The following is a 13,758-nucleotide window of genomic DNA, read 5'->3' on the forward strand; positions in this document are numbered from 1 at the left end:
AAAACTGAACTTTTGCCCAAAACGTGTAGGAGACATAGACGGTTATTAAATCACACAGGTTTCAAACAGTCCTCAATAAATCAAGTCCATCATTAGATTTGAGGGATCTTAGCTCCACACGTTATATTTTTAATAAAAGAAAGGGCAGAATACAAACAGGAGAGGTACAGCCAGCATATTGCTTGCAGCAATATTGCTATTGCAACTTCAAAGTTCTGTATATCATGAATTTTTTTTAAGGATCACAAATAGACAAATTCATAAGCAATGACCAGCTTGCTGACTTTAGTATCTAAAGTTACCAAGCATAGCTGAGATCAATCTTGGAGAGGCTCTCACTTCAATAAATGTGACACAATCACATATGCATACACATAGTTATGTGTGTATATATTAGATACCAATAAATTCTCAAAGACTTTCTTGCTAACTTTATGCAGGACGTTCAACTATACTGAAGAGTGAAAGAAATTCTGTAATGTTACCTGCAATCTCTGCTAAAATGAAGATTTTGAATAAAAAGTTTTCTATATAAATTAGTATGTTCTATTACCTTCCACTTGTCCATGAAGATGTTGTTTTAAAATGAAATAGTCTGTCATGATATTAGGGAAAATATTGCCAGCAGCTTGAGACAGCAATGTAATAAGCTGTCATAACAAATGAGGGTTGAATTTGAGAAATCTACTGTCTATTACCAAAACAAAGAAAAGTTCAGAAAAATATGTTACATTTCATATTGGTATGGAAGAAGATAAAATTGATATACTAAGATGTCAATGGAAATGAGGCTATCGTTGAACAGGTGATTTGCAACAAGCAGTGAATACAGAGAAATCCCACTTCAACAGGTTCAGATGCCGAAAGAAGTAAAGAATAGCAGTGACCTGTCAAGGTAATAGGAACAGAAAATTAAAGCTCCAGGAAATTAAATATAAGGAGTCAGTCAAGAAAGTGAATACTTGCTCTTAGGCAAGTTTTACACAAACGGAAGACATTTTGCCTTTGCCTTTTGTTTTGATTTGATGTTTTCTCTTTTCCAATTGTCATGGAAAAAGTCTAGCTATGAGGTCACTAAAAACTGATACCAACTTGATGGCACATGATCAAGCAATGAATCTTCTCCAATGTTGATTGGAAGCCAGTATGAGTAAAATCACAGCTAACACGACAGGGTTGGGAGCTAGCAATTTGGATAGCAAGCTATAGTTAGTGAAGGTACTTGAAGTACAGATCATGTTGTATTTTATGGGCTGATATCTGAGCCATATAAGTATGTTCTGTGGTTGTGCTTAGATCCTTTACTAGCAGGAGTAGCTGACTGAGATCAACCTGCTCAGAACAACTGTTCATTTCTTTTCTCTTATCGTATTCAACTGTCTTCTAATGTCTGACTTGGCTACATATAAAAGGTTTAGAATTCTTAATGAACCAGTCAATATTCATTTTGAGAAGGACCTAGCCTTAAACGTATACTTTCACCAGCAAAAGCTATAGAGGAAGAGTGTGCCATTTCTTTCTAGTAAAAAGGTACTAGTGGAGTTGTGGGGAAGGTGCCACAAGATTGTAAAAGAAAAATCTGAAGCCCTCTCATGAGCATCCGGGAGGCCCAAGCAATCACATCCTGTCTTTTACATCCATGCCCCGTTACACCTCAGCTCCTTAATCTCTGCTCCTGAAAATAACAGTTCATGCAACAATACCTACACTGAAAGGTATCTGCAGTAAAGATGGATATTAAGGGATTAATTTAGCTTCTTTGCAATCTCTTTCTCCTCTTTGTCATATAGTGCTTCAAGTTCTCCCCCAGCTATTTTCCTGTTTCTGATATAACAAATTTTAAACTATAACTAGCTGATTTAATGTCATAAACAACATACTCTTCAAAAACTACACCACCTACCGTATTTTTTTGTTTGCAACTTGAGTTTTTTTCCTTGTTTGTATCATTTAAGCAAGCTTTTCATTTCCTAAAAAAAGTATTTTTTTACTCTTCTTCTTAAATATGTTGCTGGTCAGGTAATGGTGTTTTTGTTGATTTTTCCACAGACTTTCTAGCTGTGTTTTTAGTGTTTTTGGTACTTTCCAAACATTTTGGAGAGTTCCGATTATTATTCTTATGATGGCTCAATGTTTAGAATGCAGTATTGCAGGCTAACTCACTGCTTACTGCCAGAAGTTCAATTCTGACTGGCTCAAGGTTGACTCAGCCTTCCATCTTTCCGAGGTCGGTAAAATGGGGACCCCGATCACTGGGGGCAATAGGCTGACTCTGTAAACCACTTAGAGAGAGCTGTAAAGCACTGTAAAGCAGTATATAAGTGTAAGTACTATTGCTATTATTCTCTCCAACTCCTTAACTCTTTTATATAAAGTTCTTCTTTTGAACAATACAGAGGATTTAATACATTTTCATTTATGCTTTTGGTTAACACAGTTTATTTACTTTTGGGAACATCCCTCTCTTTCCCACTGGTTAATGATGGCTAATTTAAAGCAAGCTGAATTGCTTTAAAAGCCATGTTTTTCTAGAGAAAGCTAGTTTAAAATTATCATTGTTATATTAATCAGTTCTCAATATGGGCAATACAGTAGTTATCTCAGAGCAAACAGGGATTAGATAAAAGAGGCAGCAAAAACTATTTTCCTAGCTATGAAGAAATAACACAGAGAAACACGGACATGTCAACATAGAAGGAAACTCATATTATACATCTCCTGTAACTAAGACCTAAATGCTGCTAGAGAAAAATAAGATATACGTATTTCACATAATTTTCCAGTTTTAGGAAACTTTCTGGGTTTTCTAAAACAGCAGAGCAGCTTGGTATTCCAAAACAGAAATGCACATACATGTGCTGTTTGAAGAGCACAAAAAATAAACCTTGATCCAGAAATCAAGAAAATAAGTCTTGATGTGGAAATCAAGTCAGCTAATCACCTGAAAATGTTATAAAGCCAACTCACCACCTACTTATAAAACAGACATTTTTATTATATGTGCTGCTGAAGTGAGCACAAGACTCTGGTTCCTCTTCAGATCGTATAAATCTTTTGCCTTTTACTAGAAGGCAGACTTTTTTCTTTGGGTGAGTGCTACCATAATCAATATAATCCAGATTTCCCCATATTATCCTTCCATAGTTTAATTTGTTCAAAAAAGATTTATAAAAGGAAAGTGATGCATCCCTAGTTATCACCCTTTGATGGCTTTTGTCTATAATATAGCAAAAAAAAAAAAAAAAGGTTTATGCTTCAAATACATAAGGATTTTCATTTTTGTTTATTTCAGAGAATGGGAATTATAAAAGAGCCTTGGTAGTACAGTGATTTAATGCACCCTGTTATTAACACAGCTGCCTGCAATTTCTGCAGGTTCGAATCTTACCAGGCTCAAGGTCGACTCAGCCTTCCATCCTTTCTAAGGTAGGTTAAATGATGACTCAGTTTGTGGGGGCAATAAGCTGACTTTGTATAAATATACAAAAATATGAAGGCTTTTGCTTAATGCATTGTAAGCCGCCCTGAGTCTCCGGAGAAGGGCGGCATATAAATCAAAATTAAAATAAATAAATAAATAAAAAATAAAAAAAAATTTAAAAAAAGTTTATCTACACCTTTTTAAATAAAATACAATTTACTGGCTTACAGTTATAGCAATTTGCCCTTGGAATTTTTCATTCATTTCTTGCTGAAATCCAGCTCAGTTCAGCTTCAGCTTCAGTTCAACATAGCAAACCTATATTGGCCACTGGTTCTGATTTTTCTTCAAATAAATGGAAGGCAAGATGCTAGGAAACTCACCTAAATTCCATTTGCCCTAAAGACTAAGATTATCCTGTCTTATTGCAACACACAAGCAAAAATTGCAAACAGTAGGAAGTCTCACAAAATTTCGGTGATAAGCCATTCTCTGTTGGATTCTTTGAACATGTCAACTCATCTCTGGAGAACCAAAACAATCTAATTCTACTTACTTAACTGAAATTGCACTGTCTCATTAACCTTAGAAACCACCATATGTTATTAATTGTGAATAGAAAGATCAACTTACCTGTTGCTATTGATTTGGCAGCAGATCAACAATTGATTAAAAATCTCAATAGAATTTCCTTCATATAAAACTCTCTAATTATAACAAGCATCTTCACCCACATTAACATAATTATGTACTTCTTTGTCTTCCAAACTATTTTTTCTATATAAATTTATATTAAAAAATCAAATTGCATGATCCATTGAGCAGTAATAAAACAGAAAAATCAACTTGCTAGGGTCTCTGCTCAGCAGAGTAAACCCATATAGAAAAGGTTTTCTTGTCCTCTTTGAGAAAGCAGTCCAAAATAGATTTCTGCATCTCATGCACAGAATATGACTTCACCTGGGAAAGTTAATCATAGAATTTTAGTAATTTACAACTAAATGTAGAGAAAATAGGGGGAAATAATGGGGAAAATTATGAATGGATGTGTAATTCTTGGATCAATTGACACCTTTATCTGAAGTCTTGAGTAGGGTATTAGCATCCAAAGCTGAAAAAAGTTGAATGTTTCATAATATCCAATGGAACCACATGACTTTTGAAATGGGTATTTAGAACTATGGATTCCCTGATTCATCTGCTTATCTCAAACGTCTTTCCTATGTCCCATAATATAGGGTACAAATACATAATTAGACCAGTTGATGTTCGAAGACTTTATGAACACTGGTCCTAAGAGCCAAATGAATATTGAACACAGAAGGATTGGTATAAAAACTGGTCTAATTATGTATTGGTATAAAAAGGATAACCTGTGATCATGACAGGCAACATTCACCTTTGGGATAAAAGCTAGATCTGGACAAAAATTCCTCTATTCAGATGGAACTAGCAAACTGGCAAAAAATAATCAAGTTTAATCTATTTTCTCAGACAAGATAATCATCTACTGGAGAACAACTTTCAAAATCAGTTCCCAAAGACAACCAGAAGGATTCAAAATTGGGTTAAAAAGCATTTGTTTTGGTTGACAGTGAAGTTTGTGGTATATAATACATAATTTCTCCTTCTATTGCACCTAGAAAGCATTCTAAATTTCACAGCAATCATCAATTTGATGTAAACTCAGGAGTTTGGAAAGAAGAAGGGCACAAATTTCAAATTGTACTGTGACAGATTGTAAGAGAATTCCTGGAAATTTCTGTGAGATGCCCAAATGGATATAAGACAGATTTCTAAGCTGAATAACTGCCATGGGCTTCAACATCTCCATTCTAAATGTTTTCTTCTGATTTATTGACTCATGCAGCTTATAAGAACTGTCCTACGTCTTTGTTCAAAACCAAAAGAAATATTAGGTGGTACTCTGACAATTGAATTATCTGGATATGGAAATAATTCAGATTGAAGCCATTGTCATAACAAGTCTTTAAACTTCTAGTTACCAGATCTTCATCTTCTTCCGTGTTTAGATCAAATTTTAAACTGACAGAATGAAACCACCTTCTTGGGTTTGTCGTTAGCCAAAAATAAGTAATTATTGGTACATGTCTCTGGTAATAGCCGACATATCAGCAGATGGGCTAGGCTCTGTATCTCTCCACTTGCACATAGTGTGTTGTTATCCAATAAGAGCCTCCACTTGAGTATATTGGTTTTACATTTAGGCACTCCAACTCCCAACCTATTTGGGATCCTCCAAGTAGTATAATGGAGGTCAGATATCTGGTTAGTTACCAGATGTCCTCTTGGGTTAGTAGATGAATAAAAAGATAGCAGTAGCTGTAATCAGCCAGGCAAACATTTGCATGTACTGCATCTTCTACTCCTTTTCAATGCTAGAAGTACATGAATAAGTAAACTGTTATGTCTCTGCATTTTTCTGTGGCATTATTCTTAGCAGTCATCTAATCAGCTCTGCAGGGTTTTTTCCTGACAAAATGCTAAAGGAAACCAAGGTATAAGGTACAACTGCATACAAATAAGGAGTGTACACATACAAAAAGTCAGCAAGACAATATTAGATACAATCGGAGTCTTCATTTTTAGGCAGCAGTTGGAGTGCTTTAAAAAACAGCAGAACACACATATGTGCATTTAAATTCCTGGTGTTTAAAGCAACTCCTTCTGGATTTATAGATGCCAAATAGCTTGTTCCCATGCATGTAAATGCACACACATGGGCTCAAAATGTAAGTGCTCTGCTTCCATTTCCCCCCATAATTGCCTTTCCAGATAGCAAGTGTTGCTGAATGTGTTTGAACTGCATATTTTCTATAACTAGATCCATCCAGAGATTATACCATCTATTAAGCATTTTTTTTTTAAAAAAAACATTCTTAAGAGCTATGATGCTAAATTTTAGGAATGGGCAAGAGTCTGAGCTCTATTAAGCCCTCAAAGGCCTATATTTCTGTTGAACGTAGTGAACATGGGATAATGATGAAGCATTCAGAAATAGGTGAACTTTAATAAAGATAGGTAGCTTTTCTTAGCAGAAAATTTTAGTTAGGCTATGCAAATGAACTCCAAAGACCATGATGCCTAGTAATACACTCAAAGGTGTTATCCATCAGAAGAAAAATCCTCAGCTACATGTTTGTTTGTAAAATACCTAATCTCAGAAATCAGGGCTGAACAAACTATTTCTGAATAAATGTTTCTTTTACCACTTTAGAGTAAGTTTACTTTGAAAAATCATACCTGTATCTTGAGTCTAGAAGCAAAATATCCTCTCCCATCTCTCTCTGTGTGTACTTTGTGTTGAGAGCAATGGCAAACATTTTCATTTTAAAAAGAAGAGGGTGCTTTAACTTTTTAAAGATTGAACAAAATAATAGTAATAATACCTTATTGAGAGAAAGTAAATATGCAAATAAAATATAGCACTGGAAAATCAAAGATAATGCATAATGAAAAATAACCATATTTTTGGTTTGTCTAGCTCCCCCAAGAAAATGGCGTAGACTACTGGAATTAATACCAAACCATAGCTGATATTCCTCTCGGTGCATCTCATTTGTTCTTGCATAGTAAAAGAAAGATGTTTTATGTTTAAAGTCAGACTAACTCAGAAGCATTCACGGAATAGTTAAGAATATGTTGGATATGCATGGCTTCTTCTGAATGAAAAACACTGCTGGCTTTAAACAACACATACATACAGCAATATCTCATTATTCAGTTCAGAAAGAGTAGAGAAAACCCCTGCAGACAAAAGGGCCACAGAGCAACAGGAAGGACAAATCTTTTCCTAACAGCTACCTGATTAGGTCCATTTCAGGACAATGAAAACCAGCTTGAAACCTGGGAAGTATAACAAAATCAAAACATAAAGAAGTGTGTTTGTGTGTGAATTTAGATAAAATATGCAATCATTCTATGGCAAATAGCAGTAATTGATACAATAAGAAAAATGAAATGAAAGTAAACCTGATTATTAATTTCTTAACTACAAAAGAGAGGGCTCTGTTTCTCAATTGCTCCATAAGAGAAGCACAAATAATGGAATTTTCCCCCCCATCCAAACATTTATCTTCCTCCTGACTGGATAGACATTTGCACAGAAGTGAGTCTTGTCTCTGATTAAGCATGTTGAAGATTACTGCAAAACTGAAAGAGAAGAGGCTACTGGCAAGTCTAAATGAATACAATTATGTCAAATTATGGATGTTATACACACTGGCTGTGAAAAGCTTGCTCTACGAACTTACTTGTGCATCAAAATGAATGTTGTCATACTTTTTTGGATGACTGAATTTGTATATGCATAATAATGCCTAATTTTAAAATTCAGAGTTTTCCACCATGCAAAAAACTATACCTATTTTTATCTTTCCAAAACAAAACAATTCTTAGTCCTTTCAACCTTTTTCTAGTCCTCTTTTCATTTTCTTAGGCACAATTACATGGATGTTAAATGTTAAGAGGAAAGCAGAAGAAATAGGAAATGCCATAAAGAAAAAGCAGGAAGCCAAAGACATTCTTTGACAACCAAAGGATCTATCCAATTCTCTGCAAATTTTTAAAATTGCCAGCCATTGCTCACACAGTACAAAATTTCTCTTTCCAGCATTAAGATTCCAGTATTTTGAAAATGCAAGTTTTAGAAAAATTATATATGTCCACTCAGAAATAAACTCTGTAAAATAAAATAGGACTCACCCAGTAAAGCATACTTAAGATTACAATCTGACTATGTGAATAGGCTAGCTGAAAGCAAATATAGTCCTAATATTATTAGGACTAATTATCCAAAACATCTTCATAACAAGTTGAATGTAACTTTTTCTATTTACAGACACTGTAGGAGGAAAGCTGTATTAGTCTATGGTGGCAAAAAAAAAAAGGAGTCCACTTAACACCTTTTTCAAGTAGCAAGTTTTATTAAAAAGCACAAGCTTTCATAAGCATATGCCTTTTAATTAATCTGTTAGTTGGAAAAGGTACTATTGGATTCCTCCTGATTTTTTGCTTCCTTTTTGTGCATTCTATTCACATATAGCAAGTAATTTATTCATATTGCCTCAATTTCTTCCTTCCTTCCTTCCTTCCTTCCTTCCTTCCTTCCTTCCTTCCTTCCTTCCTTCCTTTCTTTTTCTTTTTTGCCACTGCCTCTAAGAACTCAAATACACACATATATCCAGGTGGCTTTTGTTTTTGTATCTCTTATTGTTAGGTCACTTTTAACAAATTACACTTTCCAGTTGTCTCAGAAATAAGAGGTGTATTACATAGGCATCCTTAGTATCTTTAGGAGTCCTTAAGAATTTTCTAAACTAGCTTTTAATGGCTACGTGAGTACATTTTTATGAAATTTAACTTTTATGAAATAACAAAACAAAAGAGGTAAGAATAGACAAAAAGAAAATGGAATAAGACTAGCTAGACTTAATTAAAGAACTTTTTAAAAAACCCACAAACAGAATAAGGTAAAGGCTCCCCTCGCACATATGTGCTAGTCGTTCCCGACTCTAGGGGCGGTGCTCATCTCCGTTTCAAAGCTGAAGAGCCAGCGCTGTCCGAAGACGTCTCCATGGTCATTTGGCCAGCATGACTAAATGCCAAAATCTTCCCACCAAAGGTAGTCCCTATTTTTCTACTTGCATTTTTTACATACTTTCAAACTGCTAGGTTGGCAGAAGCTGGGACAAGTAACGGGAGCTCACCCCATTACGCAGCACTAGAAATTCAAACCGCTGAACTGCCGACCTTTCGATCTTAGTCACTGAGTCACTGAGTCCCTATACAAACAGGATACAAACATATAAAAAAGCAACACTGGTCTAACACTGGAATGTGAACTATATTTGACTTAAACAACGTCAAATACATTACTATTCTCTGTATGAAATGTTGGTTGCTCTTAAAAAAACAGACATTTAGCAATCTTCTTAACCTGCTTTTTATTTTCCACAGAACATAATGTTTTGATTCTACAAACTGTCTTATTTATGTTACCGTTGCTATATAATGGGGAGAAAAACATGTAAGCTTGTTTTCAGCAAGAAGATGGGTGAGAAGAAATTTGTTGTACAAAATTATTATTCATTTCACAAGCCATTTAATGAAAAGAGAAAGGCTAATGTATATTTTATTGTTTAACCTCTAATGTAATATTGAACAATCCTACCAAACTGAGGGGAAGGGAGAGGGGAGGGGAGGGAAGGAGACAAGAGGAGAGGAAAAAAGTTTAGTATAAGTTATAGATACAATCATAGTACATTATCAGATAATGTCAAGGATCATTTGGTATGAGAACATGCCACCTCCAATATAATAAAACTCAAATACAACATTACTGTTTCTGTTATTTGAAAAATATTTGTTTTGGCTAAGGTTCCACTGAACGAGATATTAACTGCCAATATAAAATCTCTTTATTAAAACCAAAGTACGTTTAGATGTTAATTCTCATAATCTACATAAAACTGCACAGCTCACTGACTGGAATGTTAAATCTCCTTATTAATTGGAATTCCTAAAGGTTATCTCCCACATAAAATAAGCTATCCTCTTTTTTGCTGCCCAATTAAAAGAAAATCAGTACAAATGTCGACAAAAACATTTATCAACAACTGTTACAAGCTAGGCATAGATTTGTCATTGCAATGTTGTATAATAATTATCTCCCATTGCTAAGTATCCCTAGTAGCAGATACATTAATATTTTCTATATTATAGACTTCTTTTAATTTTTTTCTGAAAACAATATTGCATGAATTTCAGACTAACATGTTGCAACAGTATGAAAACCCAAGCTCTGAGAATTAATATACTGATTACTAAATTAAGTTTCTATCATCAAGGAAACTGAAAGCATTTATTATAAAATATGACCTGAGAAGTCTAGTAAATTATTTTCTGTTACTATATTAAATGCATCTTAAAGTCAAAAGAAATTTCTTTTAGTTTTTAAAACAATTTGACATTAATTTAAAAGAGTACAAAATTCAACCTAATTATCCCAAAAGTTTGAGGTACATTAATTAGTCCCCTACTCTGAGGATAAAAGGCAGGGGGTGGAGATGAATAGGTGTGGCAGACAACTATTTATCTCCCTGCTGGACAGACCTGTTAGTTTGCAGTGAGAGAGAGAGAGACTTTTTGCCAGGGCTGTTGGCGCTCCTAATAAAGGAATCATTTATTTAACTACCGAGGGTTTGTCGTGTTTGGGAGCCGGGTCAGAACATGTCCATAGTGGAAGGGGGACAAATTACCTTCTTCCCTATATAATCATGACAATTGTGTGATTACATAATTGAGTGTGTGCTATCAATTTGGTGTCAATTTGGTTTTTTGCACATGTATCTGTCTGAAGTCTTTAAATCATGCCCTGCAGTATGTAAATGGAGTAATATCTTCTTCCTGAAATAAACTACACTGAGAAATTGTACCAGGCTGTTTTTCACTGTATTAGGTAAGTGGTATTGAAGTACCTGATATAAGCTTACTAAGCTAGAAGTTTCTTTTGAAGTTAATCACATGCTATCTACTATATTATATTCCTACATGCACAGGAATCTAAATTCCTTCTTCTCGATGTAGAAAAGTGGCAAAAATAAATACTTACCCAAAATGCGGACTTTAAATTTTCCACTTTGTCCAAAGCCTCCTTCTATTACACCTTCTTCTCCTGTAGACAGCTTGACCTTCAAACCCACAAACATTTGGATGTTTGTTTCTTTTTTAAATAATGAACGACCAATCACGCTATAATCATCACACAGCTGCAAATTAAACAAATGAAAAAATGGAAACAAAATTATTTTGTATAATATATATATATATATATATATATATATATATATATATATATATATATATATATATATATGTTAGTTCTACATTGCATTCCTATGCTATCAGTAGCATTATAATTTTCTAAACTACATATAAAAACAATTCAGCATTTAGTACATTATGATAATTACTCTAAAGATTATGCACCATTATTCTAGCATCATTTTTTTAAATAAATCAATATATCTGATATATCAGCTGAAGGGAATAAAAAGAATCTCTAACCACTGGTTTATCTGAGATACAGAGCATGTCTTGAATGAAGAAACAGTTCAAAACTGCATAATTTTTCCATCTACAGAAAAATAGCTCTATCTAGAACAAAATATCTACCATGTCTCTAAATTTATTACCCTTCACACTCAGCAAACACTTCAATCTTGTTTAAATTCCATTTCAGTTTATTAACCATCATTCAGCCCATTATCACTTACAGGCAGGCTTTCAGGAGAACTAATTTGGGGTATCATCCGCATATTGATATTGCCCAGCACCAAATTCCCAATTCATTCACATATTGGAATTGTGTTTTAAGATGTTAAATAGTAAAGAAGACGGGATGAAATCTTCAGATATGCCACCAAAAGCTCCCACTTTGAATAGTAAGTGTCTATAAGGATGCCATCCTCAGACAAGATACAAGTTCATAGCAGTAAAAAAAAAAAAAAAAATCACAGCAGCTCTAACAATCAACCGTAACAATTTCTAAATGAACACTGTTTATGAGTTTACAGAGCGATTGTCAAACTGAAAACAAGGAGTCCAGATAATGACCTTCTTCCAGGGGCTGTGTGAATTAGAAAGGCCAGAACTTTCTAAACCATCTTGTTTAATCAAGTTTACATGTCACTTTAGCAGTTGACAATCTGAGAGATGTAACACATGCTAAAAGGTGTAATAATTGCCTCTTTAAATGAGTTTTTTCTGGCAACATTAAAACTTCAGTCAGATTCAACTAATGGTGACTAAATTCATATGGCAACCATATATAAGTGGTATGACATCTTCCAAGTTTGCCTGCAACTCTGGAACGTCTTGGCCATTTTGTATCCAAGTAACTAGTAACAAGCCTTGACGTCTCTTAGTTGTTTTGGGATCAGAACAGTATAGTCTTCGATGTATGACCCTATTGAGGCCAAAATTTATGTTGCTAAGTGAGACATTTGTTATGTGAGTTTTGGCCCATTTTATAACCTTTCTTGCCCCTGTTGTTAAGTGAATTTGTTAAGTTATTCACACAGTTGTTAAGTGAATCTGGCTTCCCCCACTGACTGCTTGTGAGAAGGTCACAAAGGGTGATCACATGATCCAAGAACACTGTAACCGTCAGAATTTTAGTCAGTTGCCAAGCATCTGGATTTTGATCATGTGACCATGGGAATGCAGCAATGGTCGTAAGTGTGAAAAACCTTTTTCAGTGCAACTGTAATTTTGAATGGTCACTAAACAAACAGTTGTCTGTCGAGGATTACCTGTACAATGTGTGGAGGGGTAAGAGAAACACCTGAAGCGCTATCTCCAGCCTTACTGTGTAGCATTTGTGAACATCCTACTGAGTTTCTTATTCCCAACGTCTAATAGAAAAGAATAACAAGATCGCTGACAGTGCCAACATTAGAGCTTCTCCAAAGCTTCTAGGACACTACAGACTCTATCAGCCTTTTCGATTGAAATATTTAATTATTTAAATCCAACCATTGGTAGCTGGTAGTCTATCCATGAGAGGGGAAAAAGCCTCACAGGAATCCCCAAGCTTGGAATGTCTCATGAAACCAAAAGCTAAATTACTGTATATTTATGGCAAGAAACATATGTTGCTCCTAATTGGAATATGCCCACAGCTGTCCTAGTTAGATTGAATGTCTAAGCCATACCCAACAGACCAACCCTGAACTAAAATCAAACACCAAAGGATTGGAATACCGTGTCATAATTGGTCTGTCAATTCTGTTAGTTAGTCTGTTGGTAGTGAGGTCTTAATAAGACATGCCAGGTTGGCACCCTCCTCCAAGATAATCATAAATTAGGGTAACCTAATACTGACCTAGTATTCAAAAGCAGAAGCCAAATGTTCAAGGATCTGGGTGCCTGGCAGAGAGGGTAGATTGCAAGAGCTGGACAGCAGGACTTCTTTGAAACAGAAGACCTGGTATGGCAGAGTGCAGCCTGCATCAGATTCCCACCATATCTCCCTCTGCCTGTCACCATTGATGTGGTCCAGGCGGTTCCCTCAGCACCCCCAGTCCACTCCCACAGCTGACATCCTTCTCCCAGGCCCAAAGACACATAATCAATGTACCCAACCACCAGACACTAAACCAAATCCAAAGCCCTCCAAGCCCACCCCGACCAACACACAAGGGGCTCAATACCCTGGCCCTAAGCGCTCCATGGCTTAGGGCCAGGGTATTTGCGAGACCGCCTGCTGCTACCGATAACCTCCCACCGGCCAATACGCTCTCACAGAGAGGGCC

At 35.3% G+C, this 13,758-nt stretch overlaps 1 protein-coding gene across 4 annotated transcripts in view; it reads right to left on the reverse strand.

Moving 5' to 3' along the window:
• Positions 1-13,758, reverse strand: part of EEFSEC (eukaryotic elongation factor, selenocysteine-tRNA specific) — a 176,418-nt gene that overhangs the window by 48,729 nt on the left and 113,931 nt on the right. For all 4 annotated transcript variants that reach the window (XM_034431501.3, XM_034431502.3, XM_034431503.3 and 1 more), the window contains one exon: positions 11,055-11,211. In XM_034431501.3, the coding sequence (XP_034287392.2) occupies positions 11,055-11,211 (157 nt within the window). The remainder of the gene's footprint in view (positions 1-11,054; positions 11,212-13,758) is intronic.

This window comes from Pantherophis guttatus, chromosome 2 (assembly GCF_059756535.1).
Source record: "Pantherophis guttatus breed Tessera chromosome 2, ASM5975653v1, whole genome shotgun sequence".
NCBI classification, from domain to species: domain Eukaryota; kingdom Metazoa; phylum Chordata; class Lepidosauria; order Squamata; family Colubridae; genus Pantherophis; species Pantherophis guttatus.